We start from the raw sequence: 15933 nt of genomic DNA, 5'->3' as shown, positions 1-15933 counted from the left end.
GCTTGGAGTAATCAAATGTTAATTTTGTGATTCAAGAACACCAACACCATTTAATCTCTCACCAATTAAAAATATTCTGTTTGGGGTATTCACTTTTGTGCAGGTACCTGTTATGATGAATTACCTTGAAGATTTGGGAGCATGTGCTGCCAAAAGATCATGACAGGTGTGTAGGAAAGAACTGCAGATCATGCCAAGTTATTCTTCTCAATACTACCTTTTAAGAATTACCTGAACATGCATGTATATATTATAAAATATAAAATGAAGACTCTCATACACAAAATGATCATATTTTAATTTTGGCCAAGCATCCTTGTGACTCATGGACGGAAATTCAATCCTTACCTGGTGTTACCCAGCAATCTGGTTGAGGCTGAATTGTTTCCTCACTTTCCCTATCTAATCCTCCACACCTCCTCTGATTCTTCCCAGTCCAATCTTGCCTTGCCATTGTGACAGGCAGAGGAGGGGCACCACTAAACACTCTGCTTGAGTTTTAGACAACATTTGAGGTTGTTGTCAAAGCTGAAAATTACATTTTGATTTCTGTACTCTTTTGTGGATTATGGAACTCAGGAGTGAGGCTGGCATTTATTGTCTATACCTATTTGCCGCTGGAGCTGGAGTGCCGTGTCGACCAGATTGTTTGATCTACAAGAGAGTTTGATTAAATCTTTTTGTCATGGAATTGGAGGGAAAGTTCATGTTCCACATGGAACCGCCCCATGCATTAAATTTTCCTGAATGTATGGGACAAAGCTACCATATCATATTGAGGACCATGCTCTTATTTGATATATATTTTTCTTGAGTGCATATATGGTGATAATGCCTTTTTATATATAATTATATATATATATATATATACTAGACCAAGTCAATACACGGTTGCTGGGGGGGGCTGTGGTGTCACACACACACTAACCACCCCCCCCTTGATATTGTATTTATATTATTCATTAGCTCCTTTTACCCCATCCCCGCCCTATCCACTCATGCATAGCCCCCCAGTCGCAGGTGCTTCTGGAGGGAGTAGAGAGAGAGGGCAGTAGAGAGAGTGGGCAGAGACAAAGAGAGAGGGGCAGAGACAGAGAGAGAGAGAAGGGGGCAGAGACAGGGCGGGGGGGAAAGAGGAGAGTGAGGGAAGAGAGAGGGAGGGTGAGAGAAGGGCCCAGGGGGGGAGAGAGAGAGGGCCCCCGGGGGAGAGAGAGAGGGGCCCGGGGGGAGAGAGAGGGGGTAGGGGGGTCCGGGGAGAGAGAGGGAGGCCCTGGGGGAGAGAGAGGAGCCGACCGAGTGACCCGAGAACTTGGCGGCTTCAGTACAGGGCCCGACTTGCTCGTTCTTTTTGCGTCTTTTGGAGCGGCGGGCGGACAGAGATGGAGCGGCACGCAGGCGGCCGACTGGCCGACGACTATAGGACTGTGAGTTCAATGGCTTCAGTGCAGGGCTCGACTTCATCTCCGGCTGTGCCTTTTGAATATCGTGGGGATGGGGGGGGGGGGGGGGGGGGGCGACATCACTCGCAGGGCGAGGAAATAGGGCACGGAGACCCATTGTGACATCATCAGCGAAAGACCGGCGTTTTTAAATTCAAAGTTTCATCTGATTTTTGAACATTTTCAGTAATAACTTGAGAAATAAAGCATGACATTTTTAGATAAGGCGACTTCGGACTACGGGAAAAATCTGTACCGGAATATGTAACGATTTTACCGTTAGCGTGTCGTTTTTATCGCGAAGATGTGATTATACACAAACAAACAAACGCACACACGAGCAAACGCACACACATCCAAGATGTGACTTTTGGTAGTTATTAGACCAATTGGGACCCGTTGGGTCCCGTCCCCTCAATGCGCGGTTGGGGGCCCCTGTGGCGCACACACACACCACCCCCCACACCCACACCCTAACCACCCCCCACACACACACAGTCATTAACCATCACCCATGATATTATATTAATATTATTTGTTTGCTCATTTTACCCCATCCCCCGCCCTATCCACCCACGAATAGCCCCCAACCTGCAGGCACGGCTAGAGAGGGCAGTGGCAGAGAGAGGGCAGGGGCAGAGGGAGGGCAGCGGCAGAGGGGCGGGGTGATGCAGAGAGGGAGCGGGGGGGGGGGGGGGGGGGGAGAGGGAGCTGGAGGGGAACAGGGGAGCAGAGTGGGAGGGAGATAGTTTGAGGGGTGGGGGGGGGGCTGGTTCCCGAACGCAATACTTCCTCACTCCAGGCTCTGCTTCTGCCCTGGTCCAGTCGCCGGGCTTGGCCTGCAGCAGCAACCAACCACCTCACCATGCGTCGACCCGGGGCAAGTACAGGGCCTGACTTGCTCGTTCTTTCTGCGTCTTTTGAATAACCGGGGGTGGGGGTGGAGTGGTTGGGGGAGACTTCACTCGCAGCGAAAGACAGTCGTTTTTAAATTCAAAATGTCAGATTTTTGAACATTTCCATTATTACTCGAGTAATAAAGGATGACATTTTCAGATAAGGCGATTTGGACTCCAGGGGGAAAATGGCTACTGGAATATGTAAAAGAAATTACCGTTAACGTGTCGTTTTTTTTGCAAAGATGTATTACACACAAACACACAAATAAATTCACATTCAAGATCAGTTTTATAAGTGTGTGTGTATATATATATTGATATTATTCATTCGCTCCTTTTACCCTATCCACTCATGTGTAGCTCCCAATATATATATATATATATATATATATATATATATATATAATGTGTGTGTTTATTTATTTTTGCCTTTTGATGCTGTCACAAATGGCTCTCCCATACTGAAATTCTCAACTTTTAAGAAAAAAGGATTAGTGGAAGATTTCACTAAGGAAAATACATTATGTATATTTTTGCATTTGAGTCATTATTAGTTCAAAGGTTTGTCATCTTCGGGTCTGATTTCCCTTGGCCAGATCTGCCATTGCCCAATAAAGTACCAGTTAGCTTGCGCTTGTCAGTTTAATAATTCAAGTAGCTTCATGGCAGTTTCAATATGTCTGGTGATGGTTTCTTCAAGATCTGTAAGAAATTAACTGTCCATCCATCGTCTGATTTTGTAGCTCAGAGCTATATTAATAGTTGGGAACATTTCTATCACACTGTGGATACTGGATTAATATGACCACCAACCCTTAACATAAGGTTACACAAAAAAGCTGGAGAAACTCAGCGGGTGCAGCAGCATCTATGGAGCGAAGGAAATAGGCCTATTTGGCCTATTTCCTTCGCTCCATAGATGCTGCTGCACCCGCTGAGTTTCTCCAGCTTTTTTTGTGTAACCTTCGATCCTCCAGCATCTGCAGTTCCCTCTTAAACCCTTAACATAAAGCAGTTTAACATAAATTGTTATCTTGTATCATAAATGTTTATATTTTATGGTTTTCACTTCCAGTACTCTTGCATTGCATTGCTGAAGAAGGGTTTCGGCCCGAAACGTTGCCTATTTCCTTCGCTCCATAGATGCTGCTGCACCCGCTGAGTTTCTCCAGCTTTTTTGTGTACCTTTGATTTTCCAGCATCTGCAGTTCCTTCTTAAACTCTTGCATTGCTTGTTTATCTTATGGCTGGGCCTAATGACAATAGACAATAGGTGCAGGAGTAGGCCATTCAATAGGTGCAGGAGTAGGCCATTCGGCCCATTGAGCCAGCACCGCCATTCAAAGTGATCATGGCTGATCATCCCCAATCAGTACCCCGTTCCTGCCTTCTCCCCATATCCCCTGACTCTGCTATTTTTAAGAGCCCTATCTAGCTCTCTCTTGAAAGCATCCAGAGAACCTGCCTCCACTGCCCTTTGAGGCAGAGAATTCCACAGACTCACCACTCTCTGTGAGAAAAAGTTTCCTCGTCTCCGTTCTAAATGGCTTACTCCTCATTCTTAAACTGTGGCCGCTGGTTCTGGACTCCCCCAACATCGGGAACATGTTTCCTGCCTCTAGCGTGTCCAAGCCCTTAACAATCTTACATGTTTCAATGAGATACCCTCTCATCTTTCTAAACTCCAGAGCGTACAAGCCCAGATCCCGTTGTACTTCCCCTTTTCCCAACTTGACGCCATTCAGATAGTAATCTGCCTTCCTGTTTTTACTACCAAAGTGGATAACCTCACATTTATCCGCATTAAACTTCATCTGCCATGCATCTGACCACTCCCCCAACCTGTCCAAGTCACCCTGCATTCTCATCGCATCCTCCTCACAGTTCACACTGCCACCCAGCTTCGTGTCATCTGCAAATTTGCTAATGTTACTTTGAATCTCTTCATCCAAATCATTGATGTATATTGTAAATAGCTGCGGTCCCAGCACCGAGCCTTGCGGCACCCCACTAGTCACTGCCTGCCATTCTGAAGGGACCTGTTAATCCCTACTCTTTGTTTCCTGTCTGCCAACCACTTTATCCATGTCAGCACTCTACCTCCAATACTATGTGCCCTAATTTTGCCCACTAATCTATGTGGGACCTTATCAAATGCTTTCTGAAAGTCCAGGTACACTACATCCAATAGCTCTCCCTTGTCCCTTTTCCTAGTTACATCTTCAAAAAATTCCAGAAGATTAGTCAAGCATGATTTCCCCTTCGTAAATCCATGCTGACTCGGACCGATCCTGTTACTGCTATCCAAATGTGCGGCTATCTCATCATTTATAATTGACTCCAGCATCTTCCCCACCACCGATATCAGGCTAACTGGTCTATAATTCCCTGTTTTCTCTCTCCTGCCTTTCTTAAAAAGTGGGATAATATTAGCTACCCTCCAATCCACAGGAAATGATCCTGAGTCTATAGAACATTGGAAAATTATCACCAATGCATCCACGATTTGCCGAGCCACTTCCTTAAGTATCCTGGGATGCAGACCATCAGGCCCTGGGGATTTATCAGCCTTCAGTCCCATCAGTCTATCCAACACCATTTCCTGACTAATGTGGATTTCCTTCAGTTCCTCTGCTTCTATTGCTTCTATTAATTCTTCCGTTGACCACACGGAGCAAGTTATCTAGTCATTACTGCAAATTGCTTGATGAGATTCAATTGGCTGCATTAATTACATTTCTTTAAAAAAATTGTAAAATAGAATTGGGTCACATAAGCTCACGCACAAGTATAAATGTTTTTCTTTGCCATCAAATATGAAGTTGCATATATATATTATTACTTAATCTATTCACTCATTAAATTTCATAATTATTTATCTTGGGAAAATATGATAAGTTCTATGTGCTAAAATTCCATTACCTGAAAAGGACACTTTAAACGTGACATTAGTAGTCACTGTTTTCATGTGGCTGATTACAAACTTTTAAATTGGACGTTTAAGCTTTCTGGACAAAGATGAAGCTGCACAATACTGATTAACAGATAGAGGACCTGTTTTTGTATTGCAGTTAATTATGTTGAACGTACAATTATTATTGAATTAAAGTTTGTAAATTAATTACCCATGCCAGTAAAGTGCATGTGTTTTGTTTGGCCATATTGAAGGTAGCCCCGATAAATTTTGATTCCATTCACATAAATATATTGCAAGTGTATTCCCTAAAGCCAAGCAGATAAGCACCTAATTGGCAGGGTGCTTTTGAAATCATAGTGCTTTTACAGAATCAGGAACACACATGGTTTGATTGTCCACTTTGATTTTTCTGAAGTCGTTTTAATTTAAAAAAATTAAATCATGAAATATTACCATAACAACATTGTGGAAGCATTGTAGGATCTACTGTGCATCAAACATTTACATCCGTATTCTTTAAAAATATGTATTGCTAGTTCATTAATCAATTATTATGTTTAATTCTATTTTTAATAGTCATACAGTATGGAAATAAGCTATTCGGACTAACTCATTCATACCCCATCTAAGTTAGGCCCAGTTGGTCCATGTCCCATTAAACCTTTCCTGCCCAAGTATCTGTTGAAATGTATTTTAAATGTTGTTATTGTACCTGTCTCAGCTACATCCTCTGGCAGCTCGTGCGGTTTACCAAGGCTACACGGAAATATCTGGCCGCACTACAACCTTATAATGCCCATTTTTTTACACCTCTATAAGGTCACTCCGAAGCCTCCTGTGTTCCAAGGCTACACGGAGTATCTGGCCGCACTATAATTATAATGCATTTTTTGTCACCATGCTGTAGGAAATATGCCATTTAGATGGAAAGAATGCAGAGAAGAATTTTGATGGTGTTGCCAGAATTTAAGGGCCTAAGCTATAAGAAAGTGTTAGCCTGTCCAGGACATTTTTCCTTGGACATTTGGAAGCCGGGGGTGAGTTTGACCAAAACTGAACATAATACTTACAACTGCAACATAAGTACCAAACATTTCCCTAACTGATGAAGGCCAGCATGCCAATATCCTCCCTTACCACTCTATCTACCTGAAATGCTACTTTCAAGGAACTATGTACTTGCACTCCTTGATCTCTCCACTCTACAAAACTCCTCAGGGCCCTGCCAATCACTGAAGGTCCTTCTCTGATTTGACATACCAAAATACAGCACCTTACACTTATTTGAATTAAACTCCATTAACCAATTATCTTCCCACTTGGCCAGTTGATCACGATCCCTCTGTAATTCTTCCAAAAAGATGTATCACAGGTCAAAACTGAAGCAGGATGCTTTCTTGTACTTACTGCATATATGTAACATTCTAGTTTCATTAATTACTCGACTACCCTACAGAATGTACACAATTGTTTGGATGACAGTTTATAAAAAATGGTTTACTTATTGGAGCTAAAAGACGAAGGAAGTGAAGTACAGAATTTTATTTTGCTACAGTTTGCATGCAAATCTTCAGTTCAATAAGATAAAGTGAGAACTTAAATCTGTCCGAATAAAGATAATGCATCCTTCTAGTGCAGTGCCAAACCAATTTATAATGCATCCTGATGGATTTCATCTATAGAAATGGGTAAGCATTGTAGGAGATGTGCCGAATGCCCTTAGTCTTCTGATGATGAATGTGGCCCAGAAGATCTCTTGATTTATTTTAATGTCAGCGTCCAACATTGTTATACTTCAGCACTCTGAAGTTAATAGGACCAGTAATGCCTGCTACCTGCTTGGTAAAAGAGATGGGATAATGGTTTGTCCTTCTGATTTCATATGGTACATATTAACTGTGTGCCAAACCGTTTGAGTTATATTGAGAGAAAAAGATAAAGCACTGAAATTATAATTTGTGTATAAAAAAGTATGAAAAGTATAAAAAAGTATGAAAGTATATTCTGAAATAATTGAACATATTATAATATTTTTGTTTTTGGCAGGTGGACTCTCCCCTTAATTTGAAACATCCCCATGATTTGGTGGTGTTTATGAGACAAGAAGCTACAGTTGACTATCTCAAAGAGTTGGAAGTAGGTTGAAAAATAATCTTATCTAATATGTATGAAATTACGGAAGGTGAATTTGTAAAAAGACAGATTAAGATGTTAAAACACATCTGTAAACAGGGATTATTGTATTATACCATAGGGTAAAGAGAAATAATGAAGCCAATTAATATCTGGTTAGGAGGCTGAAAAATCTTGTAAAATTATCCATTGCAACTTTTATTGCAAGCAAAATACAATATACTTGGGACAAGTAACCTTTTGTCCTGGAATGAGAAACTTTTAATTTGTTGGATTTTATATAAAACCAGCATCTGCAGTTCCTTCCTATACATCATCTGATGGATTGTTGGTCTTCTTTTAGAATTTGGAAAATTTATAAGAAAATTGGCTAACTTTATACTTTTGATAAAAGATCACTTTTGATAAAAGATCACACACCTGTTTCTCTCTCCATGAATGCTGCCTGATTTGCTGAGTGCAGTAAATCTCTGATTATCCACCAGACGATTGTTTAGAAATCTTGATAACTTGACATCTGGCTAACCCGAGCCCTTTCAAACACTCCTTTTACACCCACAGAGACTGCATTTCCCATGCTGCTTTTAAACCCACCAGAGGATTGTTTCCCATGCCTTTCAAATGTATCTGGTTCACTGCTAAATTTTTTAACTAGTATATAACGTCTTATAAAAAGAACTGAATTAAAGATAAGATGGGTTCTTCATAATCAGAAAAAAACATAAGTCCAGCACCACTGAAGTCTCAAAGGTACAGGATTATCAGTTTGGTGTATTTTCAGCATTTCCTTGTTTTAATTTCTGATCTAACAGCTGGAGTATTTTTCTTCTTTTGTAATCTGTGAAGTGGATTCTTCTGTTATTATGTTTTTTTTACAAATAATATCACTAAACTTGTTTTCGTGTCAATTTTGAATAGTTGAAATCACGTTGGATTGATTTCTATATGTCTTACAAACAGTGGGTCAATTGAGCAATCTTGAGTGCATGATGTTCATTTGAAACTAGAATGCCACCTCAGTGTGCAATTTCAGAGCTAAAAATCGGTGTTCCTTTTAATAGTTACTGATGTGACTTTTATAAACAAAATAATTGAGTAACAAAGAAAGATTAGTACAAGCACAAATTAAAAATAATGTATTTTAAATATTAGCATTAATTTGTTTAATTCATTGTAAATTCCATGTAAATTAGCTTTCCTTTTTGACATTAATTTGGTAAATCATTCATTAAATAACTTATGGCAAAGATTGTTTGATTAAAAATAAATGATTTTTGATATTTTAAAATAAAGATGATATTGCCAATCCCATGAAAATCTCTAGTTGGCTACAGTTTAGTTTATGCAAGTTGCAACCTAAAATGTTTATTACTAATTTTGCTGATTATTTTTCCCTTAAGGCTTTTGAAGTAAATTGTGTACTGTTAAACCACATCTAAAATTACCCCCCTGTATCCCTCTAAACCGCATCTAAAAACGACCTTATTTACCGAGGAAACGTTGAATAATGTTGTCATTGTTTATAAGGTAAGCTGTGTAAAGCTCAGTGTTTAACTGTTAAAACTAATCATTCACCTTCTCTGTACACAGAAACATTTAGTAGCTCAGAAAATTCATATAGAAGAGAATGAAGATCGGGACACAGGTTTGGAACAGAGACATTACAAAGAAGATTCCGACTGCATTAAAGCTAAAGTGCCTCTTGGAGACCTTGACCTTTATGATGGAACGTATATTTCCTTGGAGAGCAAGGATATCAGGTTTTTGTTCTTTTTTTTTTATATAGGAAAATATGTTTTTAAAGTTTAGTTTAGTTTAGCTTGAGTCTCTTGAGGTGGACCATTTGCCAGCATGAAGGCAATCTGTCCCCAAGCTGCTGCTGACCAAAAAGGTTTCAAGTCTAGCTTACATTGACTAGTGTTTGATATCTCTGGCCTCTGGTCCTGGACTCTCCCACAAGTGGAAACATGCTACCCGCATTCATTCTGTCCAGGCCTGTGACCTTCTTCTTTCGTGTCCATCTTCCATGTTTCAAATGTTGACGTCGCTGTAATCGTCCGTCCTGAAAAGGATGCAAGCTTCTGGCGACAATCAGTGGAAGCCATCACTTGTTGCAATAGATGATGGCGGTAGCAGAATTAGCTCGGGATATTTCCAGTTTCCAGCCCCGCGATGTGGACGCTTCTGCTATGGGGCCAGGCCTGTGGTGTGGATAGGTTGTCTGACTAATAGGAAATGCACAATGGTGGAAGCAGTGTCCTTAAATATTTTGAATACAATGATTGTTGCATACCTAAAAAGCAGTTAAAAGGTTGTTCGGTATAAGCAGCAATGTAAAGATTACTATTAACTCAGGTGTGTTCTTACTGAATGGCAAAATAAGCTTCAGGGACATTCTCCTAACTTGCACAATTGTACAGTGCCCTCCATAATATTTGGGACAAAGACCCATCATTTATTTGTTTGCCTCTGTACTCCACAATTTAAGATTTGTAATAGAAAAAAATCATATTATACCTGCATTAAGGAGGCAATAGATGAACCTGAGCAATTACAAACACCTGTGAAACCATGTGTCACAAACATTATGGTGCCCTGAAATGGGAGGACTATGTACTATAAACACATCTAAAAACGACCTTATTTACCAAGGAAACGTTGAATAATGTTGTAATTGTTTATAAGGTAATGTAATTTCTACATGGTGAAACCAAAATGTATAAAAATGGCCTTTATTAAAATCTGACAACGTGCACTTTAACCACATGTGATTTTTTTTTTTCTATTACATATCTCAAATTGTGGAGTACAGAGGTAAATAAATAAATGATGGGTCTTTGTCCCAAAACATTATGGAGGGCACTGTATGTAATTTAGTGAACTGTTCTTTCTCAGTGGCATGTTTGGATTAGATAATGGCTGTGCTGTTTTGTTCACAATCATATTTCCGGTCTAGTTTTTGCATTCTGGACATGCTGAGATGTCCTAAAGGGTTTTTTGGATCCCATCTAGCCAAACTGATTGCCTGTGTTTTTATTAAAACAGTCATGTACATGTACAGATCAAACTTTTTTGTACTTATTCACAGATACCCCGCATAAGTAAGTACAAAAATAAATTCTAAAGTTGAAATATATTTTGCAAAATTTGAAATGGTGTAAATCTCGTTGGTTTGGATATCGGATCTGTAAGTACATTGCAAAACAAATGATGTTGACCTCCAGGTGTCAATTGTTAAAATGGTTGTTGTCAATTTTTTCATACATTGAATTTTTGTGTATCTTCAAGCCAACTTTGTTTCCAGTAGCTTTTATTTTAATGTTCCTTCAGTTTCTTTAAAAAAATGAGTTTGATAAATTATTCTGTTCTTCCAGCCCTGAAGAGTATATTGACTCCAAGACCCCATTACCTACAGATCTACAAATGCCAGATTGTACAAAAATAATAGAGCTTCCATTTAGTATTCATGCCTTTCAGCACTTGCGGGTAAATTCTTTTTTTTAATCGCCTGGAGTATTTTAGAGATGGCATATCCTTTTTATTTCCTGATGATTGTAAGCTAAAATTATACATAATTACAATTGTACTGTATTTTTCATGTAATTTCTAATTATTCACAAAATAGAGTTAATATGAATTTTTGTATTGGCGGAAGTTGAAGATCAATCAATCAATCAACCTTTATTGTCATCTTGCAAAGCAACAATTGTACAGTGCAAAATGAGAAGACGTTTCCCAGGGAATACACATTGCACATAAAACTTAAACATTTCACACATAATAACAGTAAAAACAATCCAGTCCCTGATGAAACAGTATAAATAATTAAAAGCAGGTAAAAACAGCAACATTAAAATACAGTAAAAACTGTCATTAAAATGTCCAGGGCAGCTGATTTGAGTGGCCAGTGCCAGAGTTATTAAATTGTCAGTGCAAAGCAGCAGAATCAGGTGGAGTGACTGCTTAGCAGCCTCACAGCCCGTGGCAGGAAGTTGTTTAGCAGTCTGGTAGTCCGGGCTTTGATGCTACGGTATCTCTTGCCTGATGGCAGGAGATCCAGGTGTGTTTGGAGGGGGTGCAGTTTGTCCTTAGCTATTCTCAGAGCTTTTTTCAGACAGCGGCTCTGGAACAGTTCTTGTACCGAGGGTAGGGAGACACCAATGATCCTTTCTGCTCCCCTCACTACCCTCTGCAGAGCCTTCCTGTCTGAGCAGTTACAGTTGGAGTACCACGTGTTCATGCAGTACGTGAGTACAGACTCCACCGTGCCCCTGTAAAAAGTCCTGAGGATGTTGGTGGGGAGTGAGGTATTTTTTGTGAGGATAGAAAGATGTTGAAGATGAAGTGACATTCAGGATCTAAGTATAAAGTTATTTTTCATATACAGTTTTTGCAAAACAAATATTTTATATGCATCTTTGAAACCATATTTTCTCTGAATTTGGTCTGAAAAAGGGTCTCGACCCAAAACGTCACCAAAATGTTCTCCAGATATGCTGCTTGACCTGCCGTGTTGCTCCAGCACTTTGTGTCCGTTTGTGTATTAACCAGCATCTCCAATTATTTGTTTATACTCTTCTCTGTAAAGACCAGAGTTCCTTGGAAGTGTTTGTATCTGTTATTGGCAATGTAATTGTATGTTTCAACAGAGATTTGAGTAGGAAATTAGCAAAATATTTACCACTTCCAAGTTTAGGATTTCAAAATTAAGTTGGCTAGTAATAAATAAAAACTTTTGCTTCCAGGGTATTCAAGAGCGTATTAACCTTACAGCGCCAGTTTTATCAAAAGAGGATCCTATCTTCGTCAGTTTATCAAGAAGATTAGGTAGAAGTATTGAAGAAATAGGACATAGAATTAATGCAGCTTTGCTGAAGGTATGGCTTTTATTTTAATCTTTAACTTTTTTATCGGCTGGTTACAGTGCAAGTGCATTTGAGATAACCTGGTTATATATTCCTTTGTAACATCCCTGTATTTCCTTGAAAAACGCAACTATATAGTTCATTGACCTTATTGAAAAAGCTGCAGTGCCCTCCGTAATATTTGTGACAAAGACCCATTTTATTTGCCTCTGTACTCCACAATTTGAGATTTGTAATAGAAAAATATCACGTGGTTAAAGTGCTCATTGTCGGAGTTTATTAAAGGCCAGTTTTATACATTTTGGTTTCAGGATGTAGAAATTACAGCTGTGTTTATATACATAGTCCCCCCACTTCAGGGCACCATAATGTTTGGGACACATGGCTTCACAGGCATTTGTAATTGCTCAATTGCCTCCTTATTGCGGGTGCAAGAGAGCTCGCATTAGCGACGCAGTGGTGCTGGTTTCCAACGGGCACGGTGACGGGCGCACCACACACCTCTGTCCTTCATGCAGCTGGCAAGCTCCTCTTTTGTCTCTGCACATACGTCTTCCATCAAAATCTTCAGCATCGTCTTGATTGGCCATCCTGGGTCACGTCTTCCATGGGTGGGTTCCCACAGCACAACCTTGTTTGCTGGTATTTCTGGGTGGCGGTGGCAGTGACCAGCAAGCCTCAATTTTCTCGACCTGATCATCTCGGTCAGAGGTGGAATTTCTCCATAGAGCTGAGCGTTGGTGATGTGTTCCCTCCAATTGACATTTTGAACTTTTCTGAGCATTGTACCATCGAGAGACTTGGACAGTGCTCAAGTGAGAGTCCATGCCTCGCACCCGTATAATAATATGATCTCTACAGTTGCATGGAAGAATCTCAGTTTGAGACCATTAGACATCCTGGACTTCCAGATTTTCACCATGTTATTGAGGGCTTTCCATGCGAGCGCTTTCCAGACCTTGATGTCATTCTCCGAGCTCTGCATTCTCGCTCCCAGGTACTTGAAGTCCTCCACTTTTTTGAGAGATGCACTGCCACTGGTTTTGAGAGGCTCATGGTCACCAACGTTGAACGCCATGTACTCCATCTTCTTGGCATTAAGGTGGAGGCCCACTTTCTCGCACTCCATCTCGACCCTGCCGAGCAGCTTCTGTGCCTCCCTAATCTCGTCTGACAGCAGGACGATGTCATCAGCGAAGTCGAGGTCTGACAAGTTGACTGGTCAGACCTCGACTTCTTCTCGAATGCCTTGGGGTGATTGTGAAGCCGAGATCCTCATGTTCCTTGAGCGCCTGCCTCATGGATAATCAAGGATAATGACGAAGAGAAAGGGTGCCAGCGTGTCTCCCTGTAAGACCCCTGCGAGGATCTCAAACACTTTTGTAAAGGAGTCTAGTCTGACACACTATAACCTTTACTATAGTCTTTAATATAGCACATGGCACACACGTCCCAGTACTGGCTGCACCCAGCCTTCAGACGTACCAGGACAAAATGGGAGGAGGAGAAGGGAGGAGATCACAGTTATACTGATGTGAGAGGGCGTGTTAATGGTGATGAGGTAGCTACATTATAGGTTGCATGCTTAAACCATCTACAACTTTGATCTTGCCATCCGGGGTGGCAACCTTGGCCGTGGTGCCCAAGTGCATATCCTAAATGGCTCTCAGGAGATGAGGAGGGATACAGTAAGCCTTCAAAATCCTCATCATTTTGCTTCGATGAATTAAGTCAAACGCCTTCTGGAAGTCTATGAAGGTTAGAACAGCCAGCAGGTTGTTATCCTTCATCTCAATTATCCTTCGGAGGGCAAGGATCTGTATGACCGTGTTCCTCTTCTCTTTGAAGCCGTTCTGATTGTAACGTAGCTTTGGGTCAATAGCAGCCCTAATCTGGTTGAGAGTCAAGCGGTTTTAGACCTTGGCCAAGGCACATGTCGGGCTGATTCCACGATAGTTGTCAGTCTTGTTCAGTCTCCCAGTTTTGGGGATGTGAATGATGTTGGATTGTGACCACTGTTGGCTTGTCATTCGCCATTAATGCTGTGTTGCAGAACTTGAGCATGATGTCGCCGAGCTCACAGTTTTTCCATCACCTCTGGAGGGATGTTATCAGGGCCTGGACTCTTCCCTTGCTACAGCGAGGTCTTCACTTTTCACAGCTCCTCCATGCTGAAGGGGCTGTCGTGAATCTGTACCTCCATTGACAGTGTAAAAATGTCCTTTATTAAAATCTGACAATGTGCAGTTTAACCACATGTGATTTTTTTTTTCTCTATTACAAATCTCAAATTGTGGAGTACAGAGCCAAAAAATAAATGATGGGCTTTTGTCACAAACATTATGGAGGGCACTGTATATAATTAGTCATATTCCATGTGTTTATCCCAATTGCCAATTTTGCCAATTTTTTCAATTAATTTTTTTTGTTATCCAATTACCTTTTGAAACTCCCCTGACATAAAGAAGGGTCCCGACCCAAAACGTCACCCATTCCTTCTCTCCAGAGACACTGCCAGTCCCGCTGAGTTACTCCAGCATTTTGTGTCTACCTTCGATTTAAACCAGCATCTGCAGTTCTTTCCTACACCCTTCTGAAACATGATATTCAATCGGTTTCCACCACATTTTCAAGCGGTGAAAATCAGATTTGTAGTAATTGCATTTTTAGAACATAATGCATATAACATCTCTGTCATTTGTTAGTCACGCTACTCAGTATGGAACCGTTTTTCATTATTATGTTACCAAGACTATTCATGATTTTGACGGGCTGGATCAGATCTTAAACTTGTGCTCGAAAGAGAACAACTGGCTTTACCCAGTCTCTCCACTTACATTTTTTACCCTTAGTGCCATTCCCACAACTCGACTCTATTTAAAATAATTGGTAAGAGGATTAGAGGGGAGAGTTGGAAGAGATATGTTCACATATGGTGTTGGGGGAGGGGGCGGTGAAATGGTGTAGAGGCCAAATCTTATGACGTCTTAAGAATTTGGATCTGTTTTAAAACTTGATATTTGCGAGCTGAAGTACTAAAAAGTGTTAATAGGCCAGATAGCCATTTTGCAGCTAACGTGGCTTCATGGTTCTCTTTTCAATGATTGATTGACCCTTTCTATCCCTTTTATCACAAACGTCAATCAAACTACAGGCAATGGCAGCATCTCAGCTGTTCAGGTTACAGAAATCCGCCCTTACAGAATTCACAAATCATTACCCTAAAATTCACTTTAACAGAATTTGTGTAGAATATATAAATTGCCACTTTTTTCAACTACTATTTTTGCATCCCTTAAGTGTTGAAGTATGTTTAGGAAGATTGGCAGGAAATAGTGTTGACAGCTAAGGTAAAGAACAATCCAAAGAGATTCTGCAACTATATTAAGGACAAAGGAATACCTGGAGAGAATAGGCCCTATTAAAGATCAATAGGATCATCTATTTATGGAGCCAAAGGAAATGGGTGAGGTGTTAGTGAATATTTCTCGTCTATATTTACTGTGGAGAAAGTCATGAATGCTGGGGAGCTCTGAAGTCTTGATGAGAGACCACATGACAGAAGAACAGGTCTGAAGACTAAGAAAGGAAGATAAATCCCCAGGTCCTGATCAAGTGTATCTTAAGACATTTTGGGAAGCGAGGGAAGATATTGCAGGACATTAGCAAGGCCTTTGACG

General features: G+C 40.5%; 1 protein-coding gene across 2 annotated transcripts in view; it reads left to right on the top strand.

The window, feature by feature from the left end:
* The window catches only part of ttc17 (tetratricopeptide repeat domain 17), a 62638-nt gene that overhangs the window by 1161 nt on the left and 45544 nt on the right, over positions 1–15933 (top strand). Inside the window, exons 2-6 of one of the 2 annotated variants that reach the window (XM_055649373.1) lie at positions 104–166; positions 7302–7391; positions 8979–9148; positions 10763–10874; positions 12134–12265. In XM_055649373.1, coding sequence (XP_055505348.1) covers positions 7350–7391; positions 8979–9148; positions 10763–10874; positions 12134–12265 — 456 coding nt within the window. In that variant the 5' untranslated portion in view covers positions 104–166; positions 7302–7349. The remainder of the gene's footprint in view (positions 1–103; positions 167–7301; positions 7392–8978; positions 9149–10762; positions 10875–12133; positions 12266–15933) is intronic. The other variant, XM_055649372.1, reaches the window with a different exon arrangement.

This window comes from Leucoraja erinacea, chromosome 18 (genome assembly GCF_028641065.1).
Source record: "Leucoraja erinacea ecotype New England chromosome 18, Leri_hhj_1, whole genome shotgun sequence".
NCBI classification, from domain to species: Eukaryota; Metazoa; Chordata; class Chondrichthyes; order Rajiformes; family Rajidae; genus Leucoraja; species Leucoraja erinaceus.
The sequence above is the reverse complement of the archived record's forward strand: the minus strand, read 5'-3'. Positions and strand labels throughout refer to the sequence as shown.